This window comes from Ahaetulla prasina, chromosome 1, assembly GCF_028640845.1.
Source record: "Ahaetulla prasina isolate Xishuangbanna chromosome 1, ASM2864084v1, whole genome shotgun sequence".
Lineage (NCBI taxonomy): Eukaryota > Metazoa > Chordata > Lepidosauria > Squamata > Colubridae > Ahaetulla > Ahaetulla prasina.
Window position 1 is genome coordinate 212633230 of NC_080539.1, and position 21038 is coordinate 212654267.

General features: G+C 39.3%; 1 protein-coding gene across 1 annotated transcript in view; it reads left to right on the forward strand.

Annotated features, from left to right (window-relative positions):
• The window catches only part of TTN (titin), a 334386-nt gene that overhangs the window by 40759 nt on the left and 272589 nt on the right, over positions 1-21038 (forward strand). The window contains exons 29-44 of the mRNA XM_058189537.1: positions 12-293; positions 1434-1700; positions 1805-2077; positions 3193-3456; positions 3559-3819; positions 5816-6076; positions 7507-7770; positions 8060-8320; positions 8441-8701; positions 9102-9362; positions 10876-11017; positions 14941-15106; positions 17593-17824; positions 18414-18698; positions 18812-18937; positions 20626-20814. Coding sequence (XP_058045520.1) covers positions 12-293; positions 1434-1700; positions 1805-2077; positions 3193-3456; positions 3559-3819; positions 5816-6076; positions 7507-7770; positions 8060-8320; positions 8441-8701; positions 9102-9362; positions 10876-11017; positions 14941-15106; positions 17593-17824; positions 18414-18698; positions 18812-18937; positions 20626-20814 — 3795 coding nt within the window. The remainder of the gene's footprint in view (positions 1-11; positions 294-1433; positions 1701-1804; positions 2078-3192; positions 3457-3558; positions 3820-5815; positions 6077-7506; positions 7771-8059; positions 8321-8440; positions 8702-9101; positions 9363-10875; positions 11018-14940; positions 15107-17592; positions 17825-18413; positions 18699-18811; positions 18938-20625; positions 20815-21038) is intronic.

Genomic DNA, 21038 nt, shown 5'->3' on the forward strand with positions numbered 1-21038 from the left:
TGTTTTGGCAGCCAAACAGCATATCGTATTTATCCAGGAGTTACAAGATGTCACCGCTAAGGAGAAAGATTCGATGGCAACCTTTGAATGTGAAACCTCTGAGCCCTTTGTTAAAGTGCAATGGTACAAAGATGGGATAGAGATCGCTTCTGGAGACAAATACCGAACACATTCTGACAGGAAGGGCCATTTCCTTTCCGTACTAATGATCGACAAGTTTGACGAAGATGATTACAGCTGTGCCCTTGTGGAAGACGAATCTGTAAAAACAACAGCCAAACTGATTGTAGAAGGTGGGGACAGAAATTGTTTTAATGCATGCTTTTTTACCAATATCTCTTTGTATAGAAATGAAATATGAGCTGCGCTGTTCAGTTTCTCTAGGAGTTTCTCTATCCAGAGTTTTCAACCTATCATTCTGACCTTCTCTGAATAGCCGGTCATTATTGAGGATAATACTGGAAGTCCTTGACATGTGGCTTTAAATGGAGCCTGCACATTAAGTTGTATGTCATGAAAGTTGTAAAACGGTCCAGTCACATGGCCAACCTAATTTTATGTCCTTTTTTGTGGCAGTCGTTAAGCAAACATGGCGGTCGTAAAATGAATGCGGCAATAATTAAATGGAAACCATAGTCTTGAACCTATTGTTTGCTAAGGAGTAGGTTTTTTTTAATGAAAACTAGAAGTAACTTCTGATTTTCGGCAAAAGTGTTGTAAAGCAAGATCACATGGCTGTGGGACTCTGCAAATGGCCAAAAAATGCAGCTGTATTGCAGAGTTCCTGAAGTATCATCACAAGTACCATGACTGTGGGATGGAGTCCACCTGGCAGAACTTCTGAACCAGTTAATAACTCCCATTTTCCAGGTGAACTGTAACTTCAAACAGTCACTAAGTGACCAGTCGTAACTCAAGGATTACCTATAATATTTTTCATTCTGCAATGGTTATTGTGCGATGGGATCAGTTTGTCTTCTATTCTTGTGGTTAAATTTGTATACCACCTAGTCATCTAGATTCAGGATGGCTTACAATGCAATTTACAAAAAGCATCCAGAGAAAAAATAATAATAAATCACTCGCACGGTTTACAGAGTCAGCATATTTCCCCTAACAATTTGGGTCCTCATTTTACTGACCTCAGAAGGATGGAAGGCTGAGTCAACCTTGAGCCAGTGAGACTGGAACTTCCAAACTAGCCATAAACAATTTTGCAACCAGGCATTTTAGGGAAAATTATGTGTAAATTATGATAGTTTTCAGATAAAATAAAATTTTGCTAGAAACAATTTTATTCTGATATCAATTATACCATCTAAAGTTACCAGCTTTCATTGTTAGCTATTGAAAACACTTTAAAGTGTAGCATATGTTTAATCCAGTTGGGGAATTTTCATAACATTTACTGAAATGTCTATATTTGGATGTAGGTGCTGTTGTTGAATTTATAAAAGAATTGGAGGATATCGAAGTTCCAGAATCCTTCTCAGGGGAACTAGAATGTGAAATTTCACCTGAAGATGTGGATGGAAAGTGGTATCATAATGGCACTGAGTTGACATCCAATAATAAATATGTAATAACCTCACGCCGAGGTCGTCAGATCCTTACAGTTAAAGATGTTTCTAAAGAAGACCAAGGAGAATACAGTTTTGTGGCAGAAGGAAAAAAGACCTCCTGCAAACTGAAGATGAAACGTATGTCCATCCACAAAAACTAATCCTGCCTTATAAATATTTTATACCCACCGTTTCTCATCATGAATAACTGTGTTGTGTTTTTTTTATTTCATATACCTCAGCACGACCTGTGACTATCCTTCAAGGTCTATCCGATCAGAAAGTCTGTGAAGGTGATATTATACAACTTGAAGTGAAGCTCTCCCAAGAAAATGTTGAAGGTGTCTGGATGAAGGATGGCACCGAAATTCAACCAAGTGATCGTATACACATTGTCATAGATAAGCAGTCCCATATGCTGCTACTTGAAGATGCAACCAAAGAAGACAGAGGAGCCTACTCCTTTAACATCCCTAGTCTGCTTCTTGTAACATCTGGCCGTGTTTCTGTTTCTAGTAAGTTTGGAAGTTTCCTTTGGAATCTTGTAACCATATCCTACATAGGCAATATTACGGCCATGCAAAAATGAAGTAATAATTATTAAATAAAAGAGATCAGAGGAAATGATAAAAAAAAAGAAAGGAAGTCTAAGTCAAGGCATATTTTCTTGTTGCTGCAGCATGGAGGTATTTTATTAATTTTTAAGACATATGTTCTCATGACATCGCTTTCATCTCATACTCGATCTGCCGCCAAGAATTGTTGTGCGCAAAACTTCCCTTAAACCTAGTGAACCTCTGGGATAAGACAGGGAAGATATGGTCAGGGACATCATCTGTTTAGTTGCCCTAGCAAGTCTGTTATGGATATGCTCTCTTTCCCTCTGGCTGCAGAGCACTGGGCCTCCATGTTGGTTTTAGCTATAGGAACACCTGGACTTTTTTTCTCACTACAATATTGAATTTCCAGGAGACTGAACTCTGCTATTAGGTGTTTGTGTATCTTGTTTGCACGTGTATTTATGGACATGCATATTGGAGAAATTATAAAGGAAGTATATGAGATGTGGACATTTGCCTCCACAAAAACAAATGTGGAATGGGGGTGATGGTGGCAGGAGTTAGAAGAGATGAGAGAGGGAGAAGAGGGTTTTGTGGTTGGTTTGTTTTTTGGGGGGGATTTAAAACTGATTTGGGAGAGAAATTACTTTCAGGGGAGGATAGGAAATAACGATCTAGAAATACAATTGCACTGAGAGCAATCAGCTCTTCCAATCCCTCAAGGCAGAATTTTGCAGGACTAGGGCTGGAGGGAGAGGGGGTAGCAAAGGTATATCAATCTTCTATTTCTCATTTTCATAGATGATGCCACTTGGAAATTGCCTAGATTACAGTGTACAAATTACCTCCAGAAGACACATCGATGAGTTTGTTTCATGAAACAATAGATCTCTCAGCCCCGCTGATGAGGCACTCTAAAGATAGACTGTGAGGGCAGTTTATATCAATATACTTTCCTCCCAACTAAAGAGCAGGAAGAAAACGTATTAATATGACCCTGAGGAAGAATCTTAAATCTGGAATGCTTGAAATGTAACACTTTTATGATGGCCATTTTATGCTATTTGCAGGTGTGGAGATAATTGTTCCTCTGAAAGATGTCCATGCTATTGAAGGCACAAAAGCCATCCTTGAAAGCAAAATTTCTGTCCCTGATGTATCGTCCTCCAAATGGTATATAAATGATGAACAAATAAAGCCTGATGACCGTATACAAGCAGTCTCCAAGGGCATGAAGCAACGACTCGTCTTTACTAGGACATATGCATCAGATGAAGGACAGTGTAAATTAGCTGTTGGCAAAGTTGAAACCAGCTGTAATCTCATAATTGAAAGTATGTATTCTTCAAACGTACAGCCATTCTGCTCATGCAAAGATGTGATAGTAGGAATTCAAGACTGTATACATAACCCCCTTATGTATTTATTTTAAACAGAAATTAAGATCATTAAAGGTCTTCATGATATCACCTGTACTGAAACCCAAAACGTCACCTTTGAAGTTGAGCTGTCCCATGCTGGGATTGATGTGGTATGGCATTTTAAGGACCAAGAAATCAAAGCCAGTCCCAAGTACAAGATAGAGGCACATGGCACAATATATAAGCTGACAGTAATCAACATGATGAAAGATGATGAAGGAAAATACACATTTTACGCTGGAGAAAAGACCACCTCTGGGACACTGGTGGTAGCAGGTTAGTTGCATGCAATGTTTGTGATGGTGGTGAATATCTTTAGTTGGGGTGTAGGATGAGGGATTGAGTTTCATTCTCCAAGCTTGTGGGTTGGTTCCCAAACATTTCATTACCAGGCTAGGTAACATCTTCAACAGAATTTAGCTGAAGATGTTACTTAGCCTGGTAACAAAATGTTCAGAAACAAACCCACAAGCTCGAACCTCCACACTCATGAATAGAATGTATTGATTTTCTTTTTAAAGTTACATTTTATGTATCTATCTATCTGTCAGTCTGCCTGTCTATCATCCATCCATCCATCCATCCATCCATCCATCCATCTATCCATCTATAAATCTATCTATCTATCTATCATCTATCTATCTATCTATCAAATTTGTTTGCTATGTATCTCAGTTTGAAGCAACTTTGAATGGTTACAACATGCCCAATCATTTGTTAAGATGCTTGCAATTCATTTCATTGTTACAAGTTGAAACTTACAAAAAATTAGGGTGAATCTAGGGGACAAAATGTCAGGGTATTCCTTAACATTCCTAGTGAAAACAATCTTCCAAGATTTTTCAAACTCACTGAAAGAGCCAGGTACCCCTTGGGCAATTGCAGGTTGGTAATATAGGATAATAACTTTTAATGTGACTTAAGATTTTCAGTGTTTTAATATATCACTTCCCCTTTTTTACTTAGTTTTAATTTTCTATCATGCCCCATGGAAACATTGGGGAGGAAATCATTTCTTGGTCATCATAATCAGGGTTACACAATTTTGTGGAGGTGAAGATCCCCCCCCCGCAATTTTTGAGTAGTGTGCCTAGGATACGTTGCAACATGAAGACCAAAACAAACAAAAAAAGATCCCTTTAGTTTACTGTTACTTTTAAGTAAAATGAAATATAAGCAATAGGATTGCTTACCAACCATCCATTTAATAATATTAAATTTAATAATCCAGTACACACATTAAACACTGCAAGATTTTGCAAGTCTTTAGGGGCAGTATCCAAGGCCTTTGGAAGCTGCTGATTGTGCACCTCTGGTGCAAATCCAGCCAAGTGTAGTGCGGTTCCATTAGCATTTCATTTTCCTTTTTTATGACCACCTTTCCACAGGTCAGTTACAGAGCATGATGCAGAGCTCTGGAGCACATCTTAGAAGGCCATTCCTATTTACAGATAGAGCCAGCCCTATGCATTCCATGGCTGGTGGGAAGGGGACCAGCAAAGATACACAGCTCCACACAGTATCTAAGGTCACCTAAGTAATTTTAGCACCTAGATAGAAAAATCTACTCAAGCAATAAAACCGAAAATTAACCTTTCTTGCCATTTCATATCAGTCACCTGAGAAGGCAGCTACATCTAAGAATAGGTTTGGGCTCCACATATAGTAGCAGAAGGTCACTGCTTTTATAGACAAGAATTACCACATAAAAAAGAATTACCAGATGGCTTCGGAGGGTACCTGAGGGATCACCTTTTTTGAAGAGTTTCTACCCGTCCAATTAGATCAAATAGGATGGGCATGCTGCAGATCCCATCAAATAACGTCAGCTGATGGGGGCTAGAAGACAAGCGGTTCCCACAGCAGCCCCTGCTTTGTGGAACATCCTCCCTTCGGAGATTAGAATGGCCCCAACCCTGTTAGCCTTCCGTAAAGTTTAAAGACCTGGCTATGCTCTCGAGTTAAGTGCACTACACGTGCCAAGGGCCCCCTGGCTATATTTTTAACAGGACAGATATCTTGCTTGTACGTACTCGAACTAGATGTTTTAATGTTTGTTGTGCTGAAGCTATTTTTTCTGTTTTTATTGTTTTAAAATGTTTTTAAGATTTTAATTGTAGCATGTGCTTCTGAATTGTGAGCCACCCAGAGTCATTAACTGAGATGGGCAGCTATAGGAACTAAATAAATAATAAATAAATAAAATGAAAGTGGAGTCAAACTGAAGACCTCTGCTGTAGATAAACATTTTCCTTTTCCCTTTCTTTCACAGGTGGTGCCATTTCAAAACCCCTCACTGATCTCACAGTAGCTGAGTCCCAGAAAGCTATTTTTGAATGTGAAGTAGCCAATCCTGAATCTGTGGGCCAATGGCTGAAAGATGGAAAGCCGCTTACTATGACAGATCGCTGCAAAAGCGAATCTGATGGGTTGAAGCGGAGACTTGTTATCCCAGTCAGCAAACTGGATGATGTTGGAGACTATACCTTCCAAGTGGCATCTTCAAAAACATCAGCTAAGCTGAAGGTTGAAAGTAAGTAATCGAGGAAACCTCATCTCAGATAACATGTATTTGTTATCTTACTTGATTCTTGATTTTTTTTTCTGGAATTTGAGACCATGGTTCTAAATAGACATATCTCTGGGCATAGTGGATTTATTTTTGAGTAGATATGTATAGATAAATATTCGGTATTTTTAATGTCAGAATCTAACATTGTTCATTCCATTTTTAATGTCAAAATCTAACATTGTTAGCTCCATCTTTAGTTTCTAAGTGAAATGGGATTTTTCAAATGTTCCATTGTGAAACAGATAAAAGGCAGTATTAGACAAAGAAGTATGCGATATAGGTTTCGCTCACTGCATAGAAATAAAAATAAGAGTATAATATAAAATGGATTTTAAGACATGTTGAATGAGGGTGAGATGGGGGTAGTAAAAAATAACCACCTATTCCAACCTCCCTAAGGCCCACCCAAATTCTCTTCTGAAGGTCCCTTCAGAATGAAATAGCCTGTGTGGAGGAAAGAATGAGAAGAAAGGAGATTAAAAACTGAGCAGAGCAGTTTCTATGAGCAAGTGGGAGACAAGTGTTGCTTCCTTTTTACCTCATAGCCTTTCCCTGACTAGGCTTTAACTGTACATCTTAGTCCCCCAATTGTGCATAGTTTAACTAGACTTTTAGGCTTGAATTTGGCTGAATTCTCTCAGACACTTGGCAAAACATGATTAGATAAGAATCTTTATTATCAATTAGAATGAAGACATATTAAGCAGCTGGTTGTATCTTATCAGTGGGAGTGTGCCATTCCCTTCTTATGCCCACAGAAAGCTCAATCCATCATGTATCATCTATTGAGGCATTCTCATATTCAATAACATTTAGAAAGGAACATATTGTTAGGTATAATGAATTGTTGAATGAAAAGGGTGAGTTAAAATCTAAATCAGAATTAGAGGCAGATGGTATAACAATGAATTGGTTTTCTTACTTGCAAATACAATCCAGATATGATAAAGATGTTAAAACAGAAGGCTTTTATAATAATATAACCATTTCTGATAAGATTTTAACAGGTCCTGATGACAATTTGATTAGGAAATTGTATGGATATTTATTAGAGGAAAAATTGGGAGAAGAACAAGTAAAAGAGACAATGATTGCTTGGGGGAAGAATTTTGGCCATGGGATAGATCTAAAAGCCTGGCAGAAATTATGGATGTATAATTATAAAATGTCTACAGCATATAAAGAGAATTTGTATAAGATGTTTTATAGGTGGCATCTACCCCCCGACAAGAATTGCCAGAATGTACGGTTGTTCTGACATTTCTGTCCTGAGAATCACCAGCTCCTCACTTATTTTTCATATTATTTTATAAAGTCTGGGTACAATATTAGATTTGCATTAGACATGTAACTATTCATTTTATAATTCTCTGTCTCTTCTTTTTAAATAGCTGTCAAGATCAAAAAGACACTAAGGAACCTGACTGTGACAGAAACACAAGATGCAGTATTTTCAATAGAACTTACTCACCCAAATGTGAAAGGTGTTCAGTGGACTAAAAATGGTGTTGAGCTACATTCTGATGACAAATATGAAATCAAGGTGGAAGAAACTACCTACACACTGAAAGTGAAGAACTGTGTGGTAGTTGATGAATCAGTTTATGGTTTTAAACTGGGAAGAATAGGAGCAAATGCAAGACTCCATGTTGAAAGTAAGTCAACCAAGTAGACTGAAGTAAAATTGATGTCATTAATAGTCAAAGGACAAGAAGCACAATTGCTCTTAATAAGCATATTCATTCATACTCTCTTACTGTATCCTGGAGATTCTCAGAAAAAGAGATAATTGTGACAGCACATGTGCATATTACAGCCAGTGGTGCCTCTTTCAACCGCCTCCATTTTAAACTCTGAAAAGCCACCCATTTTCTAAGGCCAATATCTTAGTTGGGAATTAAAGTCAAGTATCATGACTAAATGTTTGCTAATTTCTTTCTTCAGCTGTTAAAATCATTAAAAAGCCAAAGGACGTGACTGCTCTGGAAAATGCTGTTGTTTCCTTTGAAGTGAGCGTATCTCACGATGCTGTGCCTGTGAAATGGTTCCACAAAAACATCGAGCTCAAGCCAAGTGACAAATGCAGAATGAGTTCTCAAAGGAAAGTTCATAAACTGACCCTGCAGAATATATCTCCTGCTGATGCTGGAGAATACACAGCGGTTGTGGGACAACTGGAGTGTAAAGCTAAGCTTTTTGTGGAAAGTAAGTTTTTTTTTTTTTTTAAAAAAAGCCTTTTGCCTAAAATAGATTTTAAGTGCCATTAACAAATGTCACACCGGGGGACATTTGTCTCACTTTACTTTTTAATATTACCTTCCGCAGCGGTACACATTACAAAAACCATGAAAAATATTGAGGTTCCAGAGACTAAAACTGCCTCTTTTGAGTGTGAGGTGTCTCATTTCAATGTACCTGCTATGTGGCTGAAAAACGGAGTGGAAATTGAAATGAGCGAGAAGTTTAAAATAGTCGTTCAAGGGAAGCTCCACCAGCTCAACATCGTGAATACCAGCAGTGAAGATTCTGCGGAATATACCTTCATCTGTGGGAATGATAAAGTCAGCGCAACCTTAACTGTCAAACGTAAGTTTGAAACTGGAAAGAAGAAAAGATATTTTATAGAAGCAAAGATGATCAGGCCAGCAGAGCATCTTGAACAAAAACTAAAGCAAGCAAAAAATGGACATCTAGAGCAGAAACGGGCTGCTTTCCTTTGGTCTGAGGGTTGACCATGTTTAGTGGAACTGTAGGGAGTCCCAACATTTCTTGGTGGCCATTCCAGTCTTGTCAGAGTTCAAGATTGAAATGCAGCAAACAAATAATTAAACCTTCCTTGGGGGAAGGATTCGAACAATTGGTTTTTATTCCTCCAGTTATACGTTGCTGTGATCCTAAATATCTATTATTATTAGCCACTAATTCTAATCAGTTATTTAGGTCAACAACACTGAATCTGTCTTTCACTGATTATTTCATTCCACAGCTGTCCTGATTACATCTATGCTGAAGGACATCAATGCAGAAGAGAAAGATACAATCACTTTTGAAGTCACTGTCAATTATGAAGGCATCACATACAAATGGTTGAAGAATGGGGTGGAAATAAAGTCCACGGACCGATGCCAGATCCGAACAAAGAAACTTACACATTCACTCTCAATAAGGAATGTCCATTTTGGAGACGCTGCTGAATACACGTTTGTTGCTGGCAAAGCAGCATCAGCAGCAACTTTATATGTGGAAGGTATTCCCTCTTTTTGTACACTTTATAATTTTTGGCTTGTTTACATAGATGTTTTCAGGGAGGAAGCAACCCAGTCAGAACTTAAGCTGCATTTATTCGTATCAAGGCAGGCCTACACATGATCCTCAGCTAACCCACATTGATTCAGCATAGATTAGCTTTCAGAAACTATAATATTGGATTTGTCTCAATAGCTGGTCTAACATTAATCAACAATGATCTATATATATATATATATGATCATATATTGAATTGATAAGCTATAATTTAAACTTGTTTCCAACATAGACAGCTGTAATTAAACAGGCAGCATCAAATTCACCATAGTTTTCATAAACCACAAAATCATCACTTTCAGATCCAGCCCATTCTAGAATATTCTGTCTTATTCCAAAGCTGGGAACCATAATTTTTGCTTCAGTTATGGGTGGCCTTTTCTTATCTTTTTGTTCTTCAAAATTAACTGTGGGAAATGGCCAAGGATCTATCAGTCTTCCTACCTTCACTAAATCTTGATATAATCTATTTTTCTCTTTATTTATTTTATGTCATTGAGATAATATGACTAGGTCAGATATGGGTGATATAGGACTCTCGGTCACTTTGTTAATATTTAATCCTAGAAAAAAAATTAACTTTTTTTACATAACTTAAAATAGATTGTTTACAGGTTAATGTAATACTGCAACATGTCTGTAATCTGTACTTGAATTCTGTGGTACTAAATATATTCTTGTATCTCTGCTGAAAGTTTTCCTAAGCTTTGTCTCTGAATCTCCCCAAAATGTATCCATTCACCCACTTCCAAATTCCTCTCTCTTCAATTTTGTCCTCCTTATGGAATATAATAGGGAGAAGGTGCCCTATTTTCCATCATCCAATCATCAAAAGCTGAAACAGTGGTTAATGAGACTTTTTGATTTGTTCAATGTTGCAGAATAGCTTTGATAGAGGCAAAAAGGCTTATTCATCTCTTGGCTAATTAAGCTAAGATATGAATGTCCAAATGCAGATAATATGCACAATTACAGGGTATTTCCTGTACTGGAAGTCAGATACTAGAAATTTCTGTATGTATATAATTAATTGAAATTATTCTTATCTGCTTTTAAAATTGTATGTAATATTAAGAGTCGTTCAATCCCTCCTGCCTGGAAATTATGGTAAATTGCTATGGTTAATAATGTAGAAAAACAAGGAAGAAGTAAAATAAATAGGACAGGATTCCAGTGCAGAACAAAACAAAACTGTAGTAACCTCATAAATAAGGACATATTTAATTGCCTCCATCTACCAACAGAACAGATTCCACTTCTACCTGCAACTTCTAGGTGTCACCCTATTTGTTCTGGAATCTAGAGCATTATATACTTTCCAGAACAGATGGCTGAGTCATATAAGCCATTGAAGGGGAGAGAAAGAAGCAAGATTCATATGACAATACATAATTTATAATTATTAATTTTTTTGACTCATATCAGCTATTGATAACAACTTGCATTGACTTTTCTAGCCCGTCATATTGAATTTAGAAAACATATCAAAGATATTAAAGTGGTGGAGAAGAAAAGAGCCGTTTTTGAATGTGAAATCTCAGAACCTGACATTTCTGTTCAGTGGATGAAAGATGGGCAGGAGCTTCAGCTTGGAGATAGGTAATTTCTTTAGAGTTGCATCTACTTTGTTATGTGGGCACACGACTGGTGAACTACTGATGAAAACTATGCAGAAGCTATCTAGACAATGAATGCAGATTTTACATCTTTTTTTGGCCAGTCTGCCTAACTCTTCAGCTAATTTTCAAGTTTTTAATATGTCCGCTCTCAGAAAAAAAAAATGAATTCTAATTCTTGATTGCTGTATCTGGTTCTTCTTTCACAAAACTTTAGGATCAGTGCAGAAACATCCCTAGATTTTGATTATTAATTTTCTCCTCCAAGTCTGGGCGGCTTCATCTTTGTCTCATGTACAAGCTAATTGTAGCATTTAAGAAAACTAAGCCAGCTGTTGAGTCAGCTGATTATGGGTATCACAAAATGCAATTGATCATTAGTTATTTAATTAATTATTAAGAAAAACCAGCAGATCCAAAACATTTCACTTGGTGCAAAATATGATGCTACCTTTTGCTTGCCTAACTTAATTTAGCCATGTTATCTATCACCTAAGCAGATTTATTGCATTGTTTTGGGTAGGGAATATTGAGATGAATCTTTGCTGTAAGCAGGGAGTTGTCATAGGATAAGAAAGACAAAAAGAGTTTCCATGAGCCAACTGATCTTCTGCATCGTCCTTCAATAGATTGGGATAATCTGTTGGAGGTACTGGCTGCTGTGGTGGTTGAGACCCCCAAACTTATAGTTATGGGGGATTTCAACTTGCCATCGGTTGGCCTGTCATCGACGGCAGCTCGGGAGTTCCAGGCTTCCATGACGGCCTTGGACCTGATTCGAGTAAATGATGGCCCTACGCACATAGGGGGAGGCATGCTAGATCTGATTTATATCTCTGGACAGTGGTTAAATGATCTGGTATTAGATGATTTAGTAACAGAACCAATGTCATGGTCGGATCATTTTCTCCTTCGCCTAGACTTCCGAACCGCTATTCACCACCGCAGGGAGACGGAACCTATACGGTGGTTCCGTCCCAGGCGCCTGATGGACCCTGAGAGGTTCCAGACGGAGCTTGGGCCATTCCCTGAGGATCTGGCCCACGGCACGACTGAGGAACTGGTCGTGGCCTGGGAGCAGGCCGCGGCTGGGGCCCTGGATCGTGTCGCGCCTTTGCGGCCTCTGACCCGGCGTAGATCTCGTCCGGCCCCTTGGTTCTCCGAGGGGCTGAGGGAGATGAAACGCCGGAGAAGACGCCTAGAGAGCACCTGGAGGTCCAGTCGCCCGGTTGATCGGACACTAGTTAGGACCTATACTAGGACCTACCTAGTGGCAATGAGGGACGCGAGGCGCTCCTACGCCCCCACCCTCATTGCGTCGGCAGATAACCGCCCGGCCGCCCTGTTTTGGGTGACCCGCTCTCTCCTACATCAGGAGGTGCGGGATGACCCTTTGCAGGGACGAGCCGAGGAGTTTAGTGGTTATCTATACGATAAAATCGCTCAGCTGAGGGACGGTCTGGACCGAATTTGGGATGATCCAAGCGAGGGAGAGGAGGCACGTCTTGTTGAGCACATTTGGGATGAGTTTGACCCTGTGGCTCCCGAGGACATGGACAGGTTGTTGGGGAGGCTTCACGGCACGACATGTTTACTGGACCCGTGCCCTTCCTGGCTGGTACTGGCCACTCAGGCGGTGACACGAGGCTGGCTCCAGAGGATTATCAACGCTTTGTTGGATGGGGTTTTCCTGCCGCCTTGAAAGAGGCGGTGGTGAGACCCTCCTTAAGAAGCCCTCTTTGGACCCAGCTATTTTGGCTAATTATCGTCAGTCTCCAACCTTCGCTTTGTTGCGAAGGTTGTAGAGAGTGCCGTGGCGCGACAGCTGCCCCAACACCTGGATGAAGATGTCTATCTAGACCTGCTCCAGTCCGGCTTCCGACCCGGATACAGCACGGAGACAGCTTTGGTCGCATTGGTGGATGATCTCTGAGGGCCAGGGACAGGGATATTCCTCTGCCCTGGTCCTATTAGACCTCTCAGCGGCGCTCGATACCATCGATCATGGTATCCTGCTGCGCTGGTTGGGGATTGGGAGTGGGAGGCACCGTATATCGGTGGTTCTCCTCCTATCTCTCTGACCGTCGCAGACGGTGTTGACAGGGGGCAGAGGTCGACCGCGAGGGGCCTCACTTGTGGGGTCCCTCAGGGGTCGATTCTCTCGCCCTGCTGTTCAACATCTACATGAAGCCGCTGGGTGAGATCATCAGTGGTTTCGGGTGAGATACCAGCAGTACGCTGACGACACCCAGCTGTATTTTTCCACCCCGGACCACCCCAATGAAGTTGTTGAAGTGCTGTCCCGGTGTTTGGAGGCTGTACGGGTCTGGATGGGGAGAAACAGGCTCAAGCTTAATCCTCCAAGACGGAGTGGCTGTGGATGCCGGCACCTGATTCAGTCAGCTGCAGCCGCTGGCTGTTGGAGGCGAGTTACTGGCCCCAAAGGATAGGGTGCGCAACTTGGGTGTCCTTCTGGATGATCGGCTGTCGCTTGAAGACCATTTGACGGCCGCTCCAGGAGGGCCTTCCACCAGGTTCGCCTGGTTCGCAGTTGCGCCTTCCTTGATCGGGATGCCTTATGCACAGTCACTCATGCGCCTGCTACCTCTCGCTTGGATTACTGTAATGCTCTCTACATGGGGCTCCCCTGAAGTGCGCTCGGAGGCCGCAGTTAGTCCAGAACGCAGCTGCGCGGCTGATAGAGGGAGCTACACGTAGCTCCCATGTAACACCGCTCCTGCGCAGACTGCACTGGCTGCCTGTGGCCTTCCGGGTGCACTTTAAGGTGTTGGTTACGACCTTTAAAGCGCCCATGGCTTAGGACCTGGGTACTTACGGGACCGCCTGCTGTTACCACACGCCTCCCACCGACCCGTGCGCTCCCACAGAGAGGGACTTCTCAGGTGCCGTCCGCCAAACAATGTCGGCTGGCGGCCCCAGGAAGGGCCTTCTCTGTGGGGGCTCCCACACTCTGGAACGAGCTTCCCCCGGGTTTACGCCAAATACCTGACCTTCGGACATTTCGTCGCGAACTCAAGACTCACCTTTTTATCCGCGCGGGGCTGGCTTAAATTGGGATTTTAATTTTAAATTTATTAATTTTAAACGGGGTTTTAGTAGGGTAAATTTTAATCATTGGGCTAATTTAAATAAGTTTTTTAAATCGTATTTTAAATCTGTATATTGTATTGCCGGTTTTTTATTATGCCTGTACACCGCCCTGAGTCCTTCGGGAGAAGGGCGGTATAAAAATCAAATAAAATAAATAATAATAAATAAATAAATAAATAATAATTTTTTTAACAATTTGGGGGAGGGGGCAACTGAAGTCCATAGTGGGCAGGGTGGAAATATCTGATACCACCAGGGAGGATTGAAGCAAAAATTTTAGGATCATTTTTTTCTGCTCTCAGATCTTTAAAAAGACCTTGTGTTAAATTTACTTGAGTCCTACAAACTAGCTTTCCATTGCTTTTTGCTTGCATTCCTGCTGAATTTGCAATGATTTTATCTTGGAAGTTCTGAAGTGAGAATGTCTGGGGGAAAAATATGGCACTCAAGAGCTGTCTGTTGTGAAAGTTGTAAATCCCTGCATTAAGAAATTAAATTGTTAATATATTTACTTGTTCTAGATCATTTAAGGATTAAAGAGTCACCTTCCATGACTTTTTAGGAGTCCATATAAATTTCATAGATAAATAAATGGACTATCTGCAATTTGTGGTCTCTGTTCATGATTAGATTTATGCATTGTCCTGTAAACTAGAGCTCTAACAATTGTCTGCCATTTCTTGGCTCTTTTTGACCATGAACTTCAGAAATTTATGAAACCATACCAACTTTTCTAAAATATTTTAAGAACAACTTTCTAAAAGTTCTTTTTCTCTTTTCTGAATTTGCTTTTAGAGTAAAAGTTCAGCGGGAAAGGTTTGTTCATCGTCTTCTGATTACATCCACAAAGATGTCTGATTCAGGGAAGTACACAGTAGTGGCTGGAGGAAATATGTCCAATGCTAATTTGACAGTGGAAGGGCGTGATATTCGCATCAGAAGCCTCCAGAAAAATGTTCAGGTATGGTATTTCAGGCCTGATAAGAGAAATTATTGATACCAAGCAATAATACACAATATAATATGTGACAATGCAATAAAAAAAGTTAGATTACCAACAACAATAATATACACATATAATTTAAAACTGCATTCAAGCAATTGTGGAGAATGTTCAATTTCTTCAGTGTAACAAGAGATGATACTCAGAGCTGAACATTTAGCCTGAGCCTCATTCCCAAATCTCATATTTTATTATTTTGAAAATGCATGGCAAAGAACTGGCAGAACCACAGGGGAGAGAGTTGCTAATATATATTGAACATGATGCCTTTTAAATGAAACAATAACTTGTTTCTTCAGCAATAAGAGTTGCTATCATTCACAAAGGAAGTGAAACAAATGAAGAAATAATATATTTTATAGTATCTTTAAAAAACAGTGATGTATATTTTGAGCAACCTTTTAGTTTTCAGATATTGTGTCAATGTTACATATTAATGCTGGAAAAGGAACACAGATATGTATACAAAACTATGTCATACCAGAAACACTTCTAATTGGATAGCCCACCAGTGTTTAAATAGTAAGAAGGAAGGGAGGGAGGGAGGGAGGGAGGGAGGGAGGGAGGGAGGAAGGAAGGAAGGAAGGAAGGAAGGAAGGAAGGAAGGAAGGAAGGAAGGAAGGAAGGAAGGAAGGAAGGAAGGAAGTCCTCACAAATAGTCCAGGCAGAAATTATGACCAGTGACTTCCAGGCATACTGGAATGCTGAAATGTACAAAAGAAAAAAAATGGGGACTTGGGAAGTAGCATTGGCTAGCTTGAACCTAGGATTTCGTAGTAACAAATATGGTAGATGTTGGTAGGATTAGAATATATCATAAACAGAAGAGTTACTTTCATCACTAAATGGTAAGATTATACCAGGTGGAATGAACACCCCACACAAAGGAGTCTGTTTACCTTCTGTAGTCTTCAAACAATTTTCCATGTATATCCTAAACATTACTGCAAGGCTTTGTTTCAAGCCAGAAGCAGCCCTGGACAGGAACATTTTATTATTTTCTCATTATTGTAATATAACCTCAAAGAAACTAAAATCCTATTATTGTTACGTTCAGAGAGAGAGAGAGTGGAACCATTGTAGCATCTCTGTCACTTGTATTCATTTGTAAGGAAAGGTCTGAAGGAAAAAGACCCTCTTCAGTTATTGGCTTTCTATACAATTTTAAATCAAGGCCAAGAAACAAGGATGCAGAAAAAGAACCATGACCAGCTAGTATTGTCCTATTGTCTTGGCTTCATGTTTATTGTAATCACATAAAGGAGAAGGCACAAAGAAGGCTGGAAAATCTTGCATTCCACATGTCAGCTCTAAATCATGTTACAAATATCTTTTTCCAGATTTGTTAGAATCTGAAAAGGTAGATTGCCACATATTTTCAGGAACATAGTTCAAATTATGTCAGGATTTTTTAAACAATGAACATTTTGCTGAACTGAACCCATCAACTCATATGCCACAGTTTCTTCCATTTAAGTGTTTTTGTTGATCCACTAGAAAGTAGTGATTTTGCGCAAGTGATTTTGACAATAAGAAAAATACAACATATTCTAATTGTTTTGGCTGAGAGAAATTATAAACTCAGTTTAAAACCCAAAAGAAATAATAAAATTCAATAAATTAATTAGGTGGCACATTCTTGACTGGATTAGCACATGGTCAGTATAAGTTTTTTTTAAAAAAAGTTTTTTAAAACTTTATGCTGTATTAGTTAATAATACAGCGTAAAGGGAAAAATATAATAAAAGTAAAAAAAGAAAGCAATAGAACAGCAAAATGATAAATGTAGGATTCCCATATATATGTATACAATTTTACAGTTTCAATAAAGGGTTATTGTATTCCATTGTATATCACTTGGAAGAATTGTTAAGACTGATCTGCCTTCTGTGTTTCTCAATTTTTCTTGCCACATTTAAGCATAGAGGAACACAGATTGGTTTAATTTAGGTTAGTTATTATTTTCTTTGTTGGAAAGAACATTTCTTTGGAACTAAACTTGAATAAGATAAATCTCTTCACACAGCACAACTCTGGACTGGTAGGACTCAGTCAAAGTGACCTTTCATCTTCTGACTGCCTTTTTCCAGGAAATTTATTTTTAGAATCCTAGTTTTTTACTAAATTTATCTGTTTTTTACACGTGCACATTATCAGAATAGGATATATTCTGCAGTGCATGAAATATACTGCATAAAATACTATGATGAAGGCCCCTATTTATAAAAAGAATTTGGAAAATGAGAATGAAATATGTAATATTGAAATATATAAGTTTTTAACAAATTCAGTGCTTGTCTTGTCTGATTGCACAGCTCAAAAAATAATACATCTATGTTATGTGATGTCAAGGGCAAAACAGTTTCATTTCCATTTGAGAACTAAAAATACTAGTTATACGGTTTCAATTCACAAAACTTGTTATCTTTCTGTTTAACTGACAGGTTCTTGAGAGGCAGCGAGCTGTAGTAGAGTTTGAAGTCAATGAAGATGACATTGATGCTCACTGGTACAAGGATGGAATTGAAATCAACTTCCAGATTGAGGAAAGATACCATTATGTGGTGGAAAGACGCATCCATAAGATGGTTATCACAGAAACTAGATATACAGATGCTGGAGAATATACCCTTTTAGCTGGAAAAAATAGGAGTTCTGTCACCCTTTATGTAAACGGTAAGATAGAGGATTATTTTGATATATATTTTGTTTAACCTCTGTACTTAGGTCAGGGGTCTGCAAACTTGGCTCTTTTATGATTTGTGGACTTCAACTCCCAGAGTTCCTCAGCCAGCTTTGCTGTTGAAGTCCACAAGTCTTAAAGAGCCAAGTTTGCAGACCCCTGACCTAGGTGAATAAGTTATGTGCTCTAGCTCTCTTTCTATGTTACTTTTTTTTAACTTTTATTCAACCGTACATGAGCAGAAAAAATGTCATATTATTAGTGTCCATGTTCCTCATATCACTTCCTGAATTTTAATCTGCCTGCCTGCTGAAAATCTTCATGTCAGTGGAATTTTTCTATCATAGCCTTTTTCCTGATGTACGTAAGAGACTTGTATGTTGCCAAGAACAGATAACTCAAGTAATCAGTGGATGTGCAATTCACGTGTTTATTATGTTCATATATTATTGGAGACTGCCTGAGAAGCTTTGTGGCTGAACTCAGATGCGTTGAGATTCATTCAGATTAATATCAAAATAGAATGAACCATGCTAGAAAAATTCAGATGATGATGATGATGATTTCTGGTTTGATTTTCAGCCCCTGAGCCACCTAAGATTGTAAAGGAGCTCCAACCAGCCACTGTGGAGTCTGGGAAACCAGCCCGATTCTGTGCTATTGTGTCAGGCAGACCTCAGCCCAAAATCTTCTGGTACAAAGATGGGCAGCCGCTTTCTCCAGGCTTTAAAGTGAAGTTCCTTCATGATGCCCAAGAGTACACCTTGTTGCTGATTGAGACTTTCCCTGAAGATGCTGCCATTTACAAAATTGAAGCAAAGAATGACTACGGCGTTGCCACCTCTTCAGCTTCCCTTTCAGTGGAAGGCAAGTTTTTGAAGTTCTCTGTCTCAAGGCTTTCTGAAATGCATGGCCCATATTGTATTATGTGTGCTTTTCCATGGAAAGCTAATAATTGCTTTTAATTTTTTTTTCTTTAGTTCCAGAAGTTGTTTCTCCCGACATAGAAGTGCCAATTTACCCACCTACCATTATTACACCGCTCCGTGATGCTATTACATCTGAGGGACAATCCACTTTCTTTCAGTGCAGAGTTACTGGGACAGGTTAGTTGTACTCTTCGATCATCATCATTGTCTTTTAACGACCCCATAATCCCTTGAGGGGTGGAATCTGGGCAACTGAATGGAGCTAGCAGAGTGTTTTAATGGCTGGATGCCCTTCCTGTCGCTAATGTGGAGTTTTGCTCAGCAGATATATTCTCTTTGATCCGAAGGCAAAGCACTCAATTGAAATCAAGCTTCTCTAAATGTTGCAGATATAACTCTCTCTGTCTGTGTGTATCTAATCAGCTAACTAAAGCTTTTCTGTAATGTAAAACATTATAAAATCTCAATCATTTTGCCCTTTTAAATACAATACACAATTTTACCATTTTACCGTTTTCCTGGCTTCAAACTTCAAAATACTGGTGAATTGACAGCTAAGAATCTTAAATGGTACTGTGAGCCTGAAGAATGAGTACTGGTAGGATTGTTTTAAAAGATCATTTTTTCATACATTTGGATGCTAATTCTTTCCCTCCCTATCTCTCTCTTTCTCTTTCACACACACATTCAGTGTATATGTATTTGGGTATACGTCCTCATGTACAAATTATGTGTGTGTCTGTGGAGAATGATGAAACCAGCCCGAGTCTCTTCCAAACATTATCTTGTCTCCCAGAACATAAGGAATTTTTGGCCCTCTTTACTTATATTAAGAGGTCTTGCCTATTTTCCTCGAGGCCATCTCTCTGATTGCTTACTGTGCCTTCTTAGTTACAAAAGTTGTACACATGTCAGAATAGGAGCAAATCTTTTTAAGTTCAAAAGTAATTATCAGGAAAGAACTAATCCTGCATTCTAAAAAGGAACAACTTTTTAAAAGGAGATATTAATGCCGTGTGCCTGCTATCATAAAAGTGAGAGAAGGGAGGAATTACTTTGGGAGTAATTTAAAAGAGGAACAGGGGAAGAAATCCTATAGTTGTTCATTTGATCATTTATCCTGCTTACCGAAATGTGAGTTGTAATGGAGAATGAGGATAATGGCATCTTTGATTAATCAGCCTGTACCAGTCTTCCATAAATCCATAAACTGGCAATTGGGTAAGTTGCTGTCCCAGTATATCTGGAACAAAGATGGGTTTCCGCAGGTTCTGACCAGTTCTGGAGAACCGGTAGCAGAAATTTTGAGTAGTTCAGAGAACCAGTAAAAATTCTTACTGGCCCCACCCCATCTATTCTCTGCCTCCCAAGTTCCAGCTGATCAGGAGGAAATGGGGATTTTGCAGTAACTTTCCTCTGGATTAGGAAGTGAATGGAGATTTTACAATATCCTTCCTCTGCCACGCCCACCAAGCCAGACCCAAAGAACTGGTAATAAAAAAATTTAAAACCCACCACTGATCTGGAGGGTTGTAGAAATGGAATAGCACATGATGCTCTGACTATAGTTACTACTAAAATGGCTTTGTGTCTGCTGTAAAATTTTGTAAATAATTCTTCCATGTATCTCTGGACCCTATAATGGTAGCTACTGGCAGGAAAAAGGGCAGGTGGGAAAACAATGCAAAAGCAGTAAGAGTGTGGGAAGATCTCAGGATAGGGTTTTCATATCCAATATCCATTTTAATTCTGACCAGGATAATATAACAAGATCCCAGTGTTTTCATTAGTTTCATCATTAAGAATGAAAAAAAAAATCTCAAAGACATTTTCTTTTCTTTCACATTTTATTTGCACCGGAGCAGACCTCAAAATAGCGTGGTATAGCAAAGACAAAGAAATCAAGCCGTCCCGCTTCTTTAGGATGACCCAGTTCGAAGACACTTACCAGCTGGAGATTGCAGAAGCTTACCCAGAGGACGAAGGAATTTACACCTTTGTTGCCAGCAATCCTGTTGGCCAGGTGTCAAGTACAGCTACTCTCAGGCTGGAAGGTACAATGTGCTGTCTACAACAGAACCTGCCCTGCATTAATTTGCATGTGTTTAAAGATTAATACCCATTCATAAACCTACATGTAATTGTCTTCCATATTCCCGTCTTCTAATTCAAATAACCATTCCCATTGTCTGATGTCCACAGTATCCATGTTCTCTCCCTGGTATAAGCTTTGCCCACTTCACATTGTTTCAGTGTTCCATTCATTTCACTCTTCCAT